General features: G+C 40.9%; 3 protein-coding genes across 5 annotated transcripts in view; 1 reads left to right on the top strand and 2 right to left on the bottom strand.

Moving 5' to 3' along the window:
* Positions 1–86: 86 nt before the first annotated feature.
* LOC146562096 (gypsy retrotransposon integrase-like protein 1) lies at positions 87–5047 on the bottom strand. The gene is made up of 9 exons (XM_085293565.1): positions 4815–5047; positions 4516–4739; positions 3860–4053; positions 3652–3763; positions 3405–3543; positions 3239–3293; positions 2883–3140; positions 2688–2804; positions 87–613 (listed from the first exon to the last, which is right to left on the bottom strand). Exons 2-9 carry the CDS (start codon positions 4682–4684, stop codon positions 356–358), a joined length of 1302 nt encoding a protein of 433 aa, XP_085149691.1. The 5' UTR covers positions 4685–4739; positions 4815–5047; the 3' UTR covers positions 87–355.
* A 1638-nt stretch (positions 5048–6685) lies between these two features.
* On the top strand, positions 6686–15449 carry ogfod2 (2-oxoglutarate and iron-dependent oxygenase domain containing 2). The gene is made up of 7 exons (XM_085293563.1): positions 6686–6903; positions 7021–7077; positions 12410–12520; positions 12609–12708; positions 13419–13543; positions 14276–14533; positions 14675–15449. Exons 1-7 carry the CDS (start codon positions 6769–6771, stop codon positions 14939–14941), a joined length of 1053 nt encoding a protein of 350 aa, XP_085149689.1. The 5' UTR covers positions 6686–6768; the 3' UTR covers positions 14942–15449.
* Positions 15450–15875: 426 nt separating this feature from the next.
* slc4a5a (solute carrier family 4 member 5a) overlaps positions 15876–18355 on the bottom strand; it is a 39647-nt gene continuing 37167 nt past the window's right edge. For all 3 annotated transcript variants that reach the window (XM_085293561.1, XM_085293562.1, XM_085293560.1), the window contains one exon: positions 15876–16846. In XM_085293561.1, coding sequence (XP_085149687.1) covers positions 16681–16846 — 166 coding nt within the window. In that variant the 3' untranslated portion in view covers positions 15876–16680. The remainder of the gene's footprint in view (positions 16847–18355) is intronic.

Below are 18355 nucleotides of genomic sequence, written 5' to 3'. Positions count from 1 at the left end.
GTAAATGCCGATATCAATGAGTGATGATCGGATAACAATTTTCCACTGACAAATTGGTCAGGCTTTAATAATAACTACACATCTAGTATACATAAATGAAACAACACCTTTATTTGTAAAGTATTTTAGCAAATAAAAGGTACAAATACCTTTATAGTACTGCAAAATGAAAATAAGTTAAGATGATTTTCAGGAGAAACAACAGTTCATTGGGGAAAAGAGTGTGGGCGTAAAAGAAGATGTGGGCCGCTGGTTGGATTCCGGATGAAATTCCAGATAATTCAGGTACCTTTGGTGCCTTGCACTGACCAGAGTATCACCAACATCCGGAACATCTTCTGCACCTACACCCTTCTCAGTTTACATCGGACTCAGCCAAGTGATACACTAACTCAGTCTTTACATCCTCTGAGCTGCTCTGCTCGGTGGCCAGCACCGTCTCAACGGGAAAAGTCAAATACAAACGCTCCTCTTTCACTTTTTTCAGTGAAGGTGCTTCTCTTGGAGAAAACATGGGGTCTGCCGCTTTAAAGGTCACTGGGGACATGTTGTGTGACTTACGCTTGGCATTCTTCTTCTCTTGTTTGTAGGCTGCATTCATATTGGCTAACACCTGAACATGGAACCAAAGGATAAAAGAGACAAAAACCAAATGAGCTTCCATGCACGTTTGCTGTCACTTAATTTAAGGCTAATAACAGAGATTATGGAGGATGTTATAATGTGATTCTCTAATAGATCAGTTTAATTTGCTAAATCGACTTAATCAACTTTAATTTAACGCACGTGTAAAAAAAAAAAAAAGCACTGAAATCAATTATTTTTCCACAATTATTAAATAGATTCAACATCTTTCTACAACAGAAGTGCAGACTGCACAGATGGTACCTTCCGAAAGGAAAAAGTACTATAGCAGGTATATTAGACTTAATAGTTACTATATACAGTAATGGACTTCTATACATTTTACATCAGATTAAAACTTTGGTTGTAAGATTCAGATAATTATTTATTAAAAGCTAGACATTTTAAATGAGAATAAGAAAGAAAAGTATTTCTTTGTGCCCCCTTATCTCTGTTAACGCCCTACCTGCCCCCTAGCAAAACTTTGCTAGATCCGCCCCTGCACAGTTACAGCCGTCAGCTACGTAGAAAAGGATCCTGGTGTAGAAAGTAATAATGAATAAATTCTAACAACAGCTTATCAAGCTTAAACGTGCTGATGTTGTTCAGCTGCTGGTTTCCTCTTTCTGGTGCGAAGTGGGCCAAAAACAAACAAGAGAGACAGAGTCGTGACAGAAAATCCGATCAGCTGATCATTGATCAGTTTCATGATTGAAGTAGCAGCAGGAGAGGGAGGGGGAGAGAAGAGGCAGTCGCTCCACATATCGGTTGTTAAGTTTAACGCGGGAATGCTTTACAAATATTCAAAGATGAACTTACACACTTCCTTTACTTCTCTCTGGGATCACTTCCTCGGAGATGAAATGCCGGGTTGCTAGCGAGGCTACAAATGCTCAACCAGACCTCCGACAGGTCTCGCACAGCCGCTCTATCACATGAGCACACTGCTCCGACGTGCTGAGGTTATGAGCTGAGTTACGCCATGTCGCAAGTTTTGTGAGGTGCTTTCGTGGTTTTTAATGGATCGGATTACATTTTTTATTTCTCTCCGATATCCAATCCAGTAATTTAGGTCAGTATCGGACCGATACCGATACGTAATATTGGATCGGTCCATCTCTACTAATTACGATTTTAAATTTGGATCTATCACTCCAAAAGACTTGCTGCCACTTATCTGCAGTCCAGTTCTTGTGGAATTTGGCATTCCTCAGCCTTTTCTCCCCATTTCCCCTCCTTAACAATAGCTTCCTGTCAGTCATCGTTCCACTGAGATAATTTCTGAACAGGTTTCAGTGATCGTTAGATGGGTCAGACACACGTCTTAGATTTTCTGTCAGAACTTTGCAGGATATTTTTCTAATTCTTACAGACATGACTTTTCTCATACGGTTCATCTATTGTAGATTGTTGTTTTCATTCCTGCCACATCGTTTGTCGTCCACTTGTCCCGTTTCCTTAGGACACACTGCACAACATGTCCACATATGCCAAGTTTTTGTCAGTCATCTTAGTGGTGCAAAAATACTATTTCACATCTGTCAAAGGCGTTATCTTTGGCAACTAAAGAAGAGTGCACAAATTGTGTGTTTTTGCAACAGACAGCTAGTAACAAAGTACCTATAGGTACAATTTAAAGTTGATTCTTTGCCAAGTTGTCTGTTATGTGCGGACACAACAATGACTCATCCCTTGAGTTAGCTGCATTTTGTTTATGCTTGAGTGATTCACAGATCAGTGCTAAGTGGCTTAACATAACAGAAACCAATCCCCTGCAAATATTCAGGTACAAGGGCTGAACTGACAATGAGTGAAGAATGATCAGAGCCTGGGGAACTGCTGTTCAAGACCACGTTAGGAAAATGACAAGACTATCTGGCTCCTTGTTGGCAAAATATAAGGAAATGTTTAGTGGCTCAAGACTTTTGCACACAACTTCATTAGGATGCAACTATTGTTTTATAACAGACTTCCTGACCTCTGCCTGGATTCGTGCGATCGCACACTCGATCACCAGCATCCATTTTCACTTAAGGAAGACAGAAGAAAATGATGAGAATTACCAGCTGCTTAACAGAGTTCTGCTGCTCCTGAATGACACTCATGTACGCAGAGGCCTTCTCCTTCGTAGAGTACACATCCTGCTCCGGCTCGTCACGATTCAGCCGACTTGCTGCGTTCTACATGAAAGGAAATTATGTTTGAGGAATGGCAAACCAATCAGGTGTTTAGAGCTCACTTATCTCCTGCAGTCTCACCTCATTTGGTAAACTGGCTGTCCTGTTAAACATGAGAGAGTAAGGAGTGAACTTTGTTGTGGGGTTGGTGGATGTCCTGAACAGAAACAGCACAGGGTCGAGAAAATCATCCCATTCTGCCTGCTTCTCCGACACCATCTGCAGTATGGCTTCTTTCAACAGAGGGCTTGTGCAGTCGTGGAGTGGGTTGAGCTGAGGCTGGTCCACAGGAGAGACCTTCTGTGTGATGCTCCACCTTTCAAACAGCACCTTTGTCACCTAGAAAATTAAAAATCAAGATCAAAACATGCCTCCGTAGTGTTGACCTACTGTTCTCAATCTTATTATTTTATACGATTCTGCTGCTGTAGTCTCACCTTATCACAGAAGTCAGCATTCTGTGTACAAACTATCATTTTAGGAGCACCGAACCTGATTAAAAACAGAGCAAAGATCAGCATCAGGCTGAAAAGCACCACTGTAGGTATTTAATTCTTGGTAATTTTGCTCATGTGCATGGTCTGCAAATAAGTTGTTTTCAACCTGTATATGCATTTAGAGATGCATCTTGCAACCGAGGCAACATCTGTCTTTTGCACTGGGAAAGCCTCTGGCCATTTAGTGAAGTAATCAATCACCACCGTGACATTCTTGTTGCCTCTCTGGGTCTCTGGCAATGCCCCTGACAAAGAGGAGAGACAAACCACACAGTCAGCCTAACATCTGTGGAAAGAAATGATCTTGCAGACATAATCAAAGAGAATATTTTAAAATGAACTGAGGCAAAAACCTATCGTGTCAATCCCGACAATTTCCCAAGGTGCATCCACTTTTATTGGCCGAATAGTTCTCGACTGGTTCTTATTTCTCTCTGTGTGCTGACACGTTTCACAGACTTTTATCTGAAACAGTGGTAACAAAAGTTAGACACTGTTGTCAGTATTCCTAACAGATTTGAAAAAAACAAACAAACACCATACACAGAGGAATGTGTGTACCCAGTCCACGACGTCCTTGATGATTCCCAGCCAGTAGTACTTGCTCTGGATCCTGTGGACGGTCTTCTTCTGGCCCAGGTGATGGCCAATATCGCTGAAGTGGCAGTCAAGAAAAATCTGCCTCTTCCTCTCAGACTCAATCACCACCTCCCTCTTCTCTTCTTTCTTGGGCCCCACATAGTAGAGCTTGCCCTCTTGAACACAGATATAAATCAGGGAATCATGTAGTGAGAAACTTAATCCCGGGTCATACCATACCGCATTATAAATGTAGGCATTTAATGTCGTCTTGATCTCTAGCAAAAGTAGACATTTACATGATCAAAACTGCGAACTGCCTGAAAACAGCTGTGGTCTATCTTTAATTCGGCAAATAAACAGGTTATCTAAAAATGAATATTATTCCTGTAATCGTTTTCATCTAAAGTGCCCAAGAGCTCATTTTTGCAAGCACCGAGGATCAGTTTTAGAATTGTGAGTAGCCGCATTTTCTGCAGATCCCTACTGATCCACCTAGTCATGCCCTAAACGTTATACCAGCCTAGCAAGGAAATTTTAAATCAGGGGAGGGAGAAGCCAGGAGTTAAACTGACTGCTGGAGATGAACAAAAGCAACACACACCGCTGCTGAACCGAGTGACTGAATGAAGCCCTACCATCGATGATGAATTTCTGAGCGTATCTCTTGAGGTTCTTCTTTCGTATCGGATTCATCGTCTGAGGAAAACTGCCTTTAGCCACAAACGTGTAAATGTCTCCGAGTTTGTTGGAGCTGGATTCAACCACCTCCTCCTCAGCCACTGGCAGTGACTCCACGCTCAGCATTTCACAGGATGAAAGTGAGCACAGCCAGTGTGCTCCTTATTAAACATAGAAATACCTTTTGCCCAACGGCATCATTAGCATCTAAACTACAGAAACACAAGAGTTACAGGTCAGAATGAAAATACTGTACCTGTCTTCTTCTACTTTGTCCTTTAGGTGGTTGCTATCAATTATTGTTTCTTTAGCACCCCCTTCTGGAAGTATAGCCGTAGGTACTCAGAGACGTCTCTTAAAAAAGAAAAACAAAACAATCGTAGCTAAAAGTTAGCCGGAAGTAGCAGTTTGCTAAGTTTTGCTAAGTTTTTTTTTTTTGTATTTTTTTGTTTGTTGGTTGGTTTTTGTTTATTTGTATCAGTTTTTCTCGAATGACTTAACTTCTGACCTTAGCTCTAAAAAGTATAAATCTATCGTAAATCTTGACTTAAAGCTTGATTTAGACCGGTTATGTAGTAACCGGAAGCATCTTTTATCCCTACACTACAATTTTCCACGCCATTCAAGTGGTCGTGGTATTTTGTTTGGTCACTTCAGGTTACGTAAAATGTTGCTGGGTAGGGTAAAATGGGAATCCGGTTATGGCATAAGTTATGACGTAGATCTAACGCAGAAGTAGGGAGAGGCCAGCCACCCTTCATGCAATGGGCGATCTAATTCTTTCAGTCATTAGATAGAACTTGTGAACATATGTGAGTGTGGGTGTGGATGCAAGATGAAAGATACTTAAATTCCTCCACTTGGTTAAAAACTCGTGTCTGGCCCAGAGTGGGCAATCCCCCCTTTTCCAGCTGAGAATAAATGCCCTTAGGCTTGAGGATGCTAATTCTCATTCCCGCCACGACTTCAAAAAAGCAACACAACCACATCATCGACAAAAAGCAGAGATGAGATCATGAGGCCAGCAAAATGGAAGCCTTTCACCACTTGGCTGCACCAAAAAATTCTGTCCATAAAAATTATGAAGAGTATCATAACAAAGGACAGCCCTGGCGAAGTCCAACACCCACCATGAAATAGTTTGACTTACTGCTGGCTCTTACTGCAGTTGCACATGCACCAAATGGCTCACAGTAAGTGGGCAGAAACCCCATATTCATAAAGCATCTCCCACAGAAGGTGGACCCAAGTCCACAAAACAGACTTGTTGTGCACTCTGGTGCACACTTAAATATCCTTGAGAGGATAAAGAGGTGGTCAAGCATTCAATACAGGACAAAAACCAAACTGATGTATAACTTCCGATGGAGGCTGAGTAGTAAGAGCCCTCTGTGACTGGCGCCCCCACTCCTTCAGTTGAAGTCAGCAGCATCCCACCGTTGTCCACCATCTGGTTCAGGGAACATGTGGAACATGATCCATTCGAACTCAGTGTCAACCACAAGTTTCACTAAGCAATGATCCAGACACAAGTGCATCCAATGTTCCTCCAGGAACCTTCAAAATCATACTAAAAAGTGTAGTTTTATACTGAAACCACTTTAGTTCTGTTAAAACTCATGATTACAGTCTAACCACAGGCGTCATAACTTCAACTAGTGCGAACTGACACATTACTGCACATACAGTGGAAAACAGACAAAATCAATAAGTCCCTTTTTTGATACATCTCGAGTCCATGCCTGTCTCCATCTGACTCCCAGGTGCATGTTTTTTTTGTTTTTTTAATACTTATATTTTTCTACAGATTATAACATCACCCACCCACCCAACACACAAACACATAGACATACTGTGTATACGCACACACACACACACACACACACACACACACACACACACACACACACACACACACACACACACACACACACGAAAATAAAAATTAAAACATGGACTTAGGCTCAGTGTATATAAGGGCTGTTCATATTTGATATAACTGTCTCATGTTTTTGACGCCTTTTGGACGGAGGGGCTATTGACAGATGGAATGGGATGTATGTATGTATGGTGCTTTTAATTTGGAGGACGTCGAACCGGAGGTGACATATTTGTCACTGAGCGCAACGTCACAGGGCGTGCGTTTGACAGTAGTGTCCGTGGTAATGTTTTTCCCTGTGTCTTAAGCAGTTATCTTTGAACAGGCAGCAATGACGAACGAAGGCAAAGAAAAGCCTCGGTTTTATACCTGTGACTGTTTCACGACTGATAACATTTTCCTGGAGGAATACAAGCTCCATGTTCGTTTTGTGTCCGAGCAGCAGTTCAGGCTGGACTACCATGCAGTGAGTGGATACCAGTTTGCTACATTTTGATATGAAATACAAATATGATGAGAAATGGTGACATGGCAACTTTGTGAGCTGACAGGTGTGTATTGTTTGCTAATTGTTACCGCGCAGCTGCTGAAGAAGTTGGGCTGCGTCACGGATGAACAGTTTGAGGGAGTGCTCAACAAGGTAAGAAGTATACTGTATTTTACAAGTGCTGTTAAACAGGCCAAGGGATTTTTGACACAGCTGTTTCAAGCATCCCAGTTGTATTTGAAACCCTTACATTATTGTGCTTTGTACACAGAAACAAAATGATTTCACAAAAAACTTTCAAGTTCAAAATAATTAGCGTGCCGGGGATGCTAACAGTCAGTTGTTTGTCTTTTTTTGCTGGATAAGAGGGTGCAGCTCTTTGTAGTAGTTTGCAACAAGTCTCACACAGTGAGCAATCCCTCCTACTTTGGAGGATCTCTCAAGCTCCTCTGGTTTTGATGGTCTTCTGTGATGGACCTTGGTCTTTAATTCACCCCACAGATTTCCAATGGGATTCGGACTACAGACCAGTCAGTAATGCTGACTGGACTGTAATGTGTTTTTGGTCGTTGTCTTGGAAGACAAAGTGATGACCCAAACCCAGTTTTGCTGCAGACCGCTTATTTATTTACATTAAAGCTGGCAAAACCAAACCCAACAATAAAACAACATAAAAATATCAAATGAAAAATAACCGCACTGGACCACTAATAATAAAACATTTAAGGCAGCAGTTATAAATTAAGAACCAAAAAGCATTATGGCATCAAGAGTAGTAGATTCTGAATGACTTGTAAAAGATGCCTGTGTTTAGTAGGGATGGGTATAGTTTAGGTTTTATCCGATACCGGTGCCAAATCTGTACTTTTGAAACGGTGCTCGAACCAGTGCTTAAAGAATGGAGAACACAAGCTTTGTCCAAAAACCTCTTATGTTTTTATTTTTAGCAGTCTCTTTTTTTTTCTGCAAAATGATAAGAACCGTCCAGCTCCACGCACGGCGCAATCCGTGCTAACTCACTAATGGAGGTCTTGCAGCAAGCTATCAAATACGGTGCATTTCTCGGCTTTTTAAAAAAAAAAAACACTATGCGTCTCCAGGTGTTTCATCAGATTTGAGGTGTTACCTCCTTAAGTATCACCATAACTTCTTAAGTCCCAAAGGGGTTTCTGAGCTTCCTGCTCAAAAATGCAATACCCAAATGTAATTGATTATTTCTCTGCAATTACAAACTCTGTGCTTACAATCTTGGTATCAAAATAAAGCTAACACTTGTGAAATTTCATCCGAGGTGTAAATATTGAAGCAGATATTACTGTGTCAAAGTTACTGAGACTGGAACACAGAAAAAGTAAGTAGATTTTATCCTCGCCCTTTTTTTTTTTTTTTTTTTTTTTTTTTTTAAAGCATATAACCCTTTTAAAATATGCCTCAGTTTCATTACAGAAATTCAGTAACCAACATTTAAACATCATCTGTGCAAAGATTTATGTTTTTAAAGTGAAACAGTGAAAAATTACAGCGCTGTCAATACATGAATATCCAGACGTTGTACAAAAAACCATGCCAGTTGAACTTTTTAGGTATTTAAGAGCATAAATTGATTAATTTTATTAACATGCCTAAAAATGCTTTTTTTTTTAAAATACATTTTTGAAGAATTAACCACACATTTACATGGTAATGGGTCAGGCAGGGCGATATGGCCAAAAATATTTATCACGATATATATTTGAAAATTTGCGATAACGATATAACTGACGATATAATTTTTGCGAGACAAAATACAACTCCACAACTGTACTAGCGCAAAAAAACCCCCATCCATTTATTTTCACTTAAACAAGCAGCTGTTTTTTTTATGTGCATTAAAGCTATATACAAATTTAACAGTGCAAATGCAAATTCCTTGCTGAAAGTTTAACCAAAAGGCATTTCCAGTAGAAATGAGCTGACATATCCTGAGCATAACCATGTATAATATCCACTGAAGGTAAAAAGAGGTGCTTTGCAACATTAAACTGCAGTGTGCCAAATAAAAAAATCAAATATGTATTTTTCAGACCATAAGGTGCATGGGATTAAAAGGCACATTAAGCGAAACAAAGCAGTCAGATGAATCAAACTTTATTCAACTCATTCTTCTTGCTTCCTCCACTTCTGTACCATTGATTCATTAATGTTGTAAATGGTAAATGGCCATTTGAATAGCGCTTTTCTAGTCCTAAGGACCCCCAAAGCACTTTACACAACCAGTCATCCACCCATTCACACAGTGGTGATGGCAAGCTACATTGCAGCCACAGCCACCCTGGGGCGCACTGACAGAGGCGAGGCTGCCGGACACTGGCACCACCGGGCCCTCTGACCACCACCAGTAGGCAACGGGGTGAAGTGCCCAAGGACACAACAACTGAGACTGTCCAAGCTGGGGCTTGAACCGGCAACCTTCCGATTACAAGGCGAACTCCCAACTCTTGAGCCACTATCGCCCTGTATTCTATCACAGCTGCTCTATTCCCATGTTGTTGCAGTATATTAATGACTAACCTTCTATTGTGGATGGATTATTTCAGTTGTTCTCCTGACTGAAGTTTGGTCTGTTTACAGCATCCTGCCATGCGATTGCATTTATCTCTAACCATCAGGAACCTTCATGTTAACTTTTATCGAGTGGAAAAGTGTTAGCGTTCATCCTCCAGCTTCACTGTTTATGTTATTCTAACATAGCTGTGTTGCTAGTGATCCCGTAGCGCAGTGGTCCCCAACCCCCGGGCCTCGGACCGGTACCGGGCCGCGAGAGTTGAGACTCAGGTGTGAAATGCATGTTTTTCAGGGTTTTTATTGGTTTTCAGCGTTATTTTGTAATCGTTTTTTTTCCCGTTAACTCTGTTTTCCTGGGTATTTTCACGTGTGTTATGAATAAATCTTCTTTTTTTCGGTACCGGTACTAGTTTTATTTTGCTGTATTTATCCGCGGCACCTTAAAGGCCGGTCCGTGAAAATATTGTCGGGCATAAACCGGTCCGTGGCGCAAAAAAGGTTGGGGACTGCTGCCGTAGCACATCATTATATACCAGCTAACCCAACTTCAGTAACCTTATAAACATCACTGCTGTTTAGTTTCCTGTCTTCATTTATGTTGGAAGTGATAGCAGAGCTGTACGTTTGAATTTTTTCAGAAATCTCTCAGTCAGAACATGCTATATCGTGCTTGGGTAACTAGCGAAACTAGCGGGCTAACTTCCTGCTAACTCCGTTAAATGTAATAAATTCTGTTTTCATGGATGCCTGGATGTTAAACTTCATAGTTAGACCTGGTAAAGCAGCAATGCTGATCGTTTTATTAAAGATGAAAGAATTTAGACAGTTTTTAACTCTCAGTGATGCTGCAGTGTTCGTTTGACTTTGGGACCTGAATCGGACGGAGTTTAGGACCCAGATTACTCCCAGATTTAGAGCACCTTAGTCCAACAAATACGGTAATAACGGTCGTGTCCAAATTCATGGGCTGCATCCTCCTGAGGACCCGGCCTTCGTGGTCTATGTGGGCCGGGTCCTCAGAAGGTCGGGTAGGCTGGAAGTAAACGGCTGTGGAATTGGACGGTCTAGCCTTCTGATCAGTGTCACCACTGTCTCGGTGGAGTGTAATAAACTCGGCCATCTTCTCTGTGCCATCTAAAATATAACAGGACACTGGCGTAAATTCTCGACCATCTCACACTTCTGTTTAATCAGTTTTCTGTTTGACGTTTAGTCAGCTGTATGAAAATCAAGGAGGAACCCACGTGGGGGATTAATAAAGTTTTATTTGATCTAATCTAATCTAATAACTTTAATCTCAGCCAAACCAATTTACTCGTGAACTGAAAATGATGTGCCGGGAGTTGGGCCATTCTCGGCGGCTTCAGTGACCCTCGAGCTCCCGGCTAGCTATCGAGCTGGTGGGTAGCAGACGTCTCCGAAAACGTTGAAGCACTTTTGCAAATATGCGATATCTTGATAAACCGAGCAGATATTTGATGTTTACTCAGCTACTTTCTCCCCTGAAAATATATTAAAAGTTTATTTTGTGACCCAGAAAGATTAGTATGAGTAATTTTAAAACTTAGTAGCGGCCGCCATTGTTGGAAACTGGAGTTTGAATTCTGGGATATGGTAGGCCACGAAGGACACACCCGACCCATCCTTCAAATTCGGGGAAAAGGAGGACGCATTTGTCGGCTGCATTCAGAGGAGTCTACGAATTTGGACAGCCTTCGGCGCGTCACTGTGACGTAATCGGTCTCAGGAGGATGCAGACCATGAATTTGGACACAACCAATGACGGCATGCACAAAAAATGTGCTTTGTTGTGTATCTGACGGACAAACACCAAACCAAACGCATCACTGAAGTTGCACCATTTTTACAAACCAATTCTGGTTCAGCAGTTTCACTCAACAATCCGATTTGCCCCTTCTCATTCTCTGTTGCTGCTGTGCTTTTTCGGCTGTGTGCGTATGAAAACAAAGGCACTGCGCATGCGCATTTTACCCATATTCTATCGCGATATTTCATTTTCCTATCGTTGCCTAACATTGTACCAGTACTACCGTGAACAGTATAATTTGGCCCAGCCCTAGTAATGGTCCTTTTCTGCCGTGCGCATGGAGTGTTTAATTGGTCTCTGGCCCTTTAAACTCTGAGAGGCTGTAACTTTGGTTTCTTTTGGTCAATTTGCACGATCGACACCTCTTTTTAATTGTTTGAGCCAATAGAATCACAGTAACGATGCCACGTTCACGTTACTTCAATCAATCAGACGTTCCAAGGCCAAAACCCACGTGGGCCCAAATTTACTGCATGTGATGTCTGTCCAGTCACGTGTCTATAGGTGGGCCTAAAATGGAGGTCTTTGACGGAAAATGGCTCTGATGCGGCTAGGTAGGCGTGGTAACTGCTGATAATCACCTGGCTACCAGCTACCGGTGAAAATAACAGAGGAAATCTGGATTTAATTTATACCTTTTTTTTGCTATTTTGCTGGGGCACACTGTACATACTGGTATTTGTGTTCAGATATATTAAAAAAAAAACACTGAAAACTAAGCTGCTGCTGCTGAAATCATGGCAGTTCTGGATGTGAGCGATTAGCCAGCTTAACATTTAAACTCTGCTGCCTCTGATGTCTGTAGTACAGATGTTTTTCAGCTCTTTGAGAACAGCTGATGCTCCACTAGTGGCATCTATGTGCACTTCAATTTGCTGGCCCTGGATCAGCTTAAAAGAGAAAGGAGAATCTCTTTTTAGGATGGTATCAATATCATTGGGATTCATAAGTGACCTGTTAATGCCATGAAGCATTCAAGCCTAACTCATTAGGAAGGTATAACAAACAGAGAATAACTAGAGAATTAATATTTTATGAAAAGAAGCTGAGGTAACAAATGAGAAATCTTTGCATTACTAATAAACTGAAAGTGTCCGCCCTGTTTATGTTTAGATTTCCCAGGAAGTGGACAGACGAAAGCATCTAGGTGTGACATCTGCTCAAAGAGCTGCTGCTATCAAAGATATTTACCGGCCTCTGCATCCTCATGTCTACCATCTCCAGGTAGTCACTGCATTAACCATCATCAGCATTGTGAATAATGAAACATTAACACCTTGATAAAACACATTTGCACTTCACTTCCCCTCAGGAGTCTTACCTTACTTCAGAGTTCAAACAGATTGTTGAGTACTGTCAAAGCGACAGTGCCACCGAAGAAGGCCTCTTAGGCTTGTTGGAGGAACAAGTGGGTAAGCTGGGAAGTTCTTTTTAACTCCTCAGAGACAGAGATTCAAATGTGAAGTTGTTACATTTCCCTAAAAAGTCCAGGTGATGTGGGAGACTAACAAAAAATGTCTGAATTGAGAAAAGGGAGACATGGAGGCGAAATTGTTAAATTAAGGCTTTTATTAATATTGTTATTACAAATCCAATTAGAGAGATGGGGAAGTTGTTGTCACCTTTGAAAGAAAGGAGAAAATGGTAAGACCCAGGACTTGGTCACCAGATAGTAAGTTTAAAAAAAGGCTTTAACACCAGAAAGTAACACAGAGCCACAGCAAACACACCTCACAACCTGCAAGCCAAAATAAAAGGCTCTCTGGCATCAGAGTTCTCCTTTCTTTGGACTTATCTGGTTTAATTGCTGAGTAGATTCAGTTGTACCAAAAAAGGCAGCACCTAAGGCGGAAGAGATGGCAGGACACACTCATACTGGGTCAAAGTCACGGCAGGCCCTGCTAGGGCCATAACAGACGTGATGGCTCAGTTTGAATGCTAAGCAATGATGTCTATTAATAGAACTACTGATTTATAACAAGTGGCGGAGAAGAAAGGGCTAGAATCACAGTGCCCGAAGTTTTACCACAGCTCAAGACAATCAAGACATTTTATTGTCGTTAACTCCACAGCTTTATGCCACACAGAGCATCTTTAACTCATTCTCTCCTCTCTGTTGCAGCTCCAAGAGTGTATCGCTTTCCTTTATTTGACAAGAGCTTCTGTGAGGATCTTATGGAGGAGTTAAAGCACTTTGAGCAGTCTGCAGCCCCTAAAGGAAGACCCAACACAATGAACCAGTATGGGGTAATAAATTAAAGCCTTCTGAAACCACTGAAAACACTCTATACCATCTCCTTAACTGTGCAGTTGTGGCCAGATGTTTACATCTTTAATGACTCTAAAAACAAGATTTGGGGCCACAAGCTTGAATTATTATAGATTTTGTCTAATTTCACTGATGTCCAAGTGATCCATGCCAAATGTACCTTCATACCATCACTGATGCTGGCTTTTGGATTATGTGGTGATAAGCTGTTTGCTGTTTCTCCTTTTTAGCTTGGAGGATTCAGCATCCAAGACTTCCCACAATGCTGTCTCAGTCTCAAGTTGCGCTTTATTTTTTTTCTTTGTAGATAGATTTTATATGGGGATTTAACCCATACAGTGGGAAGGAAAAACTCCCTGTTAACCATAAGAAACGACCCAGGCTCAAGGAGGAGGAGCTTTCTGCTGCAAACGAGTGGGGTTGATGGGAGGTTGGGGCTGTATGTTTAACTACTTGCCCAACCAAAAAAATAAATGCAATTATTTATTTTCTAATACTTCACCAAATTAGCTAAAAAAAATCACAGGAATTTCTTTTTGTAAGCATTACTTGGATATGCTGCCTTTTGTAGGTATAACAATTTAAATGGACGGTTTAAATGATTTGGAAATTCCTGTATTTGTGCTTTTATTAACATTTCAGAGAGTGTCTCTACCTTTGTAGAAATAAAGCTGTATAAGTTGTCTTGTTGCTCTTCCTTGTATCTTCAGATTCTCCTTAATGAGCTGGGCTTTGACGAGCACTTCATCACACCTCTCCGTGAACAGTACTTGCTGCCACTCACCTCCCTGCTTTATCCAGACTGTGGGGGGTGCTGTCTGGATAGTCACAAGGCCTTTGTGGTCAAATATGACATGAATGAAGATCTGGACTTGAGCTACCACTATGACAATGCAGAAGTCACCCTGAATGTTTCACTGGGCAAGGAGTTCACTGAGGGCAACCTTTATTTTGGTGATATGAGACAGGTGATGCCCTGCTATGATTTATGATGTTGTTTATGATATGTTTTTCATTTTTGTTGTGTACAACTAAAACATATAGATACAAAATAATAAAAAAGTTATTTGATACAAAAGTATAATTAATAGTTTTTGCCTTCTCTGTAGGTTCCTGTAAGTGAGACGGAGTGCTCAGAGGTTGAACACAGGGTGACTGAGGGCCTCCTCCATCGGGGTCAACATATGCATGGTGCTTTACCCATCTCTTCTGGTCAGCGCTGGAACCTCATCATCTGGATGAGAGCCTCACAGGAACGAAATAAACAGTGCCCCATGTGCAACAGGACACCCACATTGGTGGAAGCGGAGGGCTTTGCTGATGGCTTCACAAAACACTCTGATCCACCACAGAACATCTCATGCGCGCTGACGTGATGCATCCAGTTCCTTTTGACTAAAGACTGCACGGGCTGATTATAGGAAGACGTTAAAGTGAACGAATTCTTATGAAGTAATATGACTCATTTGAAATTAGGATGATTATTTTATGAATATTAGTAATAGTCAATTCAGATTTATTTATATACAGCCAAATCACAAATATAGTTGCCTCAAGGTGCTTCGTATAATAGAGAAAAGCCAAACAATCAGATGACCCCCTTCCCTGTGAATAACCCAATTGCGACAGTTGGGAGGAAAAACTCAGTTTGAACAGGAAGGAGGATTCTTGGGGAGGAGCAGCCATCTGCTGTGAATAGTAATAATATTAATATTTGGCTCAGACATTTAGTGTAGTGTCCCGTTTTATAATATTTTCTTGAGATAATATTGCCACTCAGTGTTTTGGGTGAAGATTTCCAGTCGTCATAGGATATTGCATTTTCAGAATCACCAATCAGATCTGATAAAACTGTTTAAAACTTTTGAATTTCTCCTAAAATAAGGCTTTAAAATTCTCTCTTTGCCCTGGAAGTTTTTCTTCTACAAACTTTTTTGTTGTTGCACAATTGTCGTTTGGATTTCAGTCGTCAGTAGGCGTCCTTTTATTCAACAAAGTCAGAATTTGTAGGGGGTCATCTACCATATATTAGATCGATGCATTTCTAAGGAGATGTCATCTCGGTTGTGGGCAAAAGACCTGCAACTGACAAATAAAGGCTATCTCTCATCTCTCTTGTTTATAAATGTATGTATCTGCAGGCTGCAGAAGTCCACATTGCTAAAATGAGGTTTAATGTTTAGCAAAATGTGCCTCATTGGTCTTGGATCAGAAAGAATGAAGGCACTGTTGGAATAATCAACATTTGCTAAGCCACAGATTTGGCTGCGATACATCCCTGCTGTATATCTCTGAGGAAAAAACACACAGTTTGAAATAATAGAAGTTTAATTACACAAATTCTGTTAGTTCATTAATATTCTTTGTGTGTAAATGTCTTTGCTATGTAGTCGAAGTAATTAATTTCTCACACAGAATTTTTTTAAGAACACTAATATGAACCTGCTCGCTACATCTTACAAAATAAATGGATTCTTTTCAACAAACATCACAACATCGTGGCCTTTTGGTTGTTTCTTTTTACTCCTGCTTGTGCTATTATAGTGTTGAACTGGGGGGGAAATTGGGAGGTGGGGAGGGTCAGGTTCACTTGCATATTCAAACACACCAAAACACAAGTGCAACAAAGGCATGGCTCTGGTTGCTAAGGTATTGCTTATTTTCATGTATCTTGCATTGAAATCCAATTCTGTACATGCAGGCTTATGAGAGCATAGTACATTAAGTTTGGGCCTTGTATAGTGTGGATTTAGTGTAATTACAATGATAGTACAATATAGCTATAATAAGATACAATTTCACAAAAAACACTATACAGATAAATATTTCTGCTTGTTACAGTCCTTTACATTATACACATACACAAGTATATAGTTTTCAATGTACCATTCAGAGCAATGTATGCCAAATGGACCTGTTTAAAATAATATTTAAAAAAAAATCTTATCCAAGTGCAGTCTTAAGTGCAGTTATTGCATCAGTCCCATCTCACTGGGTTCAGCTGTCAGGTGTCTGTGCCATCCTGTGCTGTCTGCGGGTCAGCACTGGCTGCTTTCAGTAGTCTGCCCACACTTTGTTTTATGTTCTTCAGTCAATGAGATATCATGTCTCAGCTTTATAATGTGGTCTCACTGCTCATGTCACGGGGCCGGTGGTGGTCGATGTCTGAATCGTAATCTGACTCCATCTCGATCTTGACCTGGGGCACCGGGCACGGCATTCCTCGGCCCATGGTCACGGAAGGAGACGACGGACAGGAGATCTTCAAATGGAGGGTGATGCTGAGAAGGGCAAGGTCCAGTTACCATACACACCCATAGCCAAAGACACAGTGGTTCTACAAGGAGGGGAGGGGAATGCGGCGGAGCTTGGCTGTGAGACACGATGATAATAATAATAATAATAATGGATTGGATTTATATAACGCTTGGGTGCCTTGATGACTACAGCAGTTTGGGTTAGCGCTTAGCTAACGAGTGAAATCAGTCCCAAAATATTGGCTGTTGCTCCCACAGGGAGTCAGCAGACTAGCTGATGGTTCCCACACTGTGAATGACATAGACTGTACCTACATTATGGTCTGAAAAGTGAAGTGCACTAAACTCGTATTCCTTCTAATGGCCAGCAGGGGGAGCCCTGGTTTCTAAATCAAGTCTAGTTGAATAGACATCTATCGGAAATGGATGGTGAATATGCTCATCTGGCTTTCATAAGAGGACTTCATTAACCACTGGGTGATGCTGTAGTAGCCATACCCATCTTTTATATGCAGCCTGTGGTTTAAATTAAACGTGAGCAAACATAGCTTGAATTTACTGAGTACATTGGAATAACATAATAATAAAACATCCTACTTTTTTAAATGTTAATTTGCAATGATAAATTTGTTTTGACTCTGATATCAAGTGTTTTTGAGTTTTTGATTGTGCACTATTATGCCTGCCTGCCTTTTGCATTATGTCAGCACATGTTGTAAAGACTTGTATAAAAACTCATACAATAGCTTCAAAGGTCCGGCGATCAGTGCATTTTGTGTTTGTATAAATCCTTCAATAAAATAACGTCACAGAGAATTTATGTACTTCCACAGATGGCTGCATGTAAACAAAAAAAGTTCACAGTGTCAATTCCAAACCATGCCTCTAATAAAGCAATGCAGACATGATGGGAACATTTGAATCAGCCACAAAGGGCAAACAGCCCAAAGTTACAGTATTTATGGTTAAATAATGTAAATGGCACTTTCAGTGCAAAATGTATGCAATGAAACTGCTGTGAGGGACGGAGGCAGGTTGGAGAGCTGGGGTCTGACTACATATCACATGCAGGTGTGACTGATGTACTAAAGAGATTCAGCACATGGAAGAAAAAGAAACAACCAAATGATGTATGCTGCACATGGAGGATTATACAGTTGTGTATACAGAGGCCTAAAATATATCCTCTCTATGTGCTAGATACACATAGGACTAAAAAGACCACACAATAACTTCTTCATCTAGTTTGACTGCTCGCACACTATGTTAAACTACACAACGAACACTGAAGCCTTTGAGATACATAGCAAAACTATGCTGCTTTAAGGTGAGCAGTGAAGAGTAACAACATGCTGAGTTGTGTGCAGAGGGCAGCTCAGACACAGGCTGTCAGATATTTAAAACATTACACTGTTCAGCACAACAACCATCTGCATTGCCTTAAAGTGCATGGAGAGGAGACCGAACTCAAACATGACACATGACAACCATGGGACTGCACATGTGTATGTTTACAAAACATACAGAGGAAAA

Source organism: Mchenga conophoros, linkage group LG12, assembly GCF_057382185.1.
Source record: "Mchenga conophoros isolate Kocher_MC1m ecotype Shallow Benthic linkage group LG12, M_conophoros_male_GT1.1, whole genome shotgun sequence".
In the NCBI taxonomy this organism is placed as follows: Eukaryota; Metazoa; Chordata; class Actinopteri; order Cichliformes; family Cichlidae; genus Mchenga; species Mchenga conophoros.
Note: the sequence above shows the minus strand (reverse complement) of the source record. Positions and strands in the feature narration are given on the sequence as shown.

Excerpts from the sequence above, each read along its gene's own strand:
- LOC146562096 (XM_085293565.1), bottom strand. The coding sequence starts at position 4,684 with ATGCTGAGCGTGGAGTCACTGCCAGTGGCTGAGGAGGAGGTGGTTGAA. Across the intron at positions 3,764-3,859 it reads TCAAGGACGTCGTGGACTGG|ATAAAAGTCTGTGAAACGTG; the intron begins GTACACACATTC and ends CCACTGTTTCAG. Across the intron at positions 3,544-3,651 it reads TGTCGGGATTGACACGATAG|GGGCATTGCCAGAGACCCAG; the intron begins GTTTTTGCCTCA and ends CCTCTTTGTCAG.
- ogfod2 (XM_085293563.1), top strand. The coding sequence starts at position 6,769 with ATGACGAACGAAGGCAAAGAAAAGCCTCGGTTTTATACCTGTGACTGT. Across the intron at positions 6,904-7,020 it reads TCAGGCTGGACTACCATGCA|CTGCTGAAGAAGTTGGGCTG; the intron begins GTGAGTGGATAC and ends GTTACCGCGCAG. Across the intron at positions 12,709-13,418 it reads CTTGTTGGAGGAACAAGTGG|CTCCAAGAGTGTATCGCTTT; the intron begins GTAAGCTGGGAA and ends TCTCTGTTGCAG.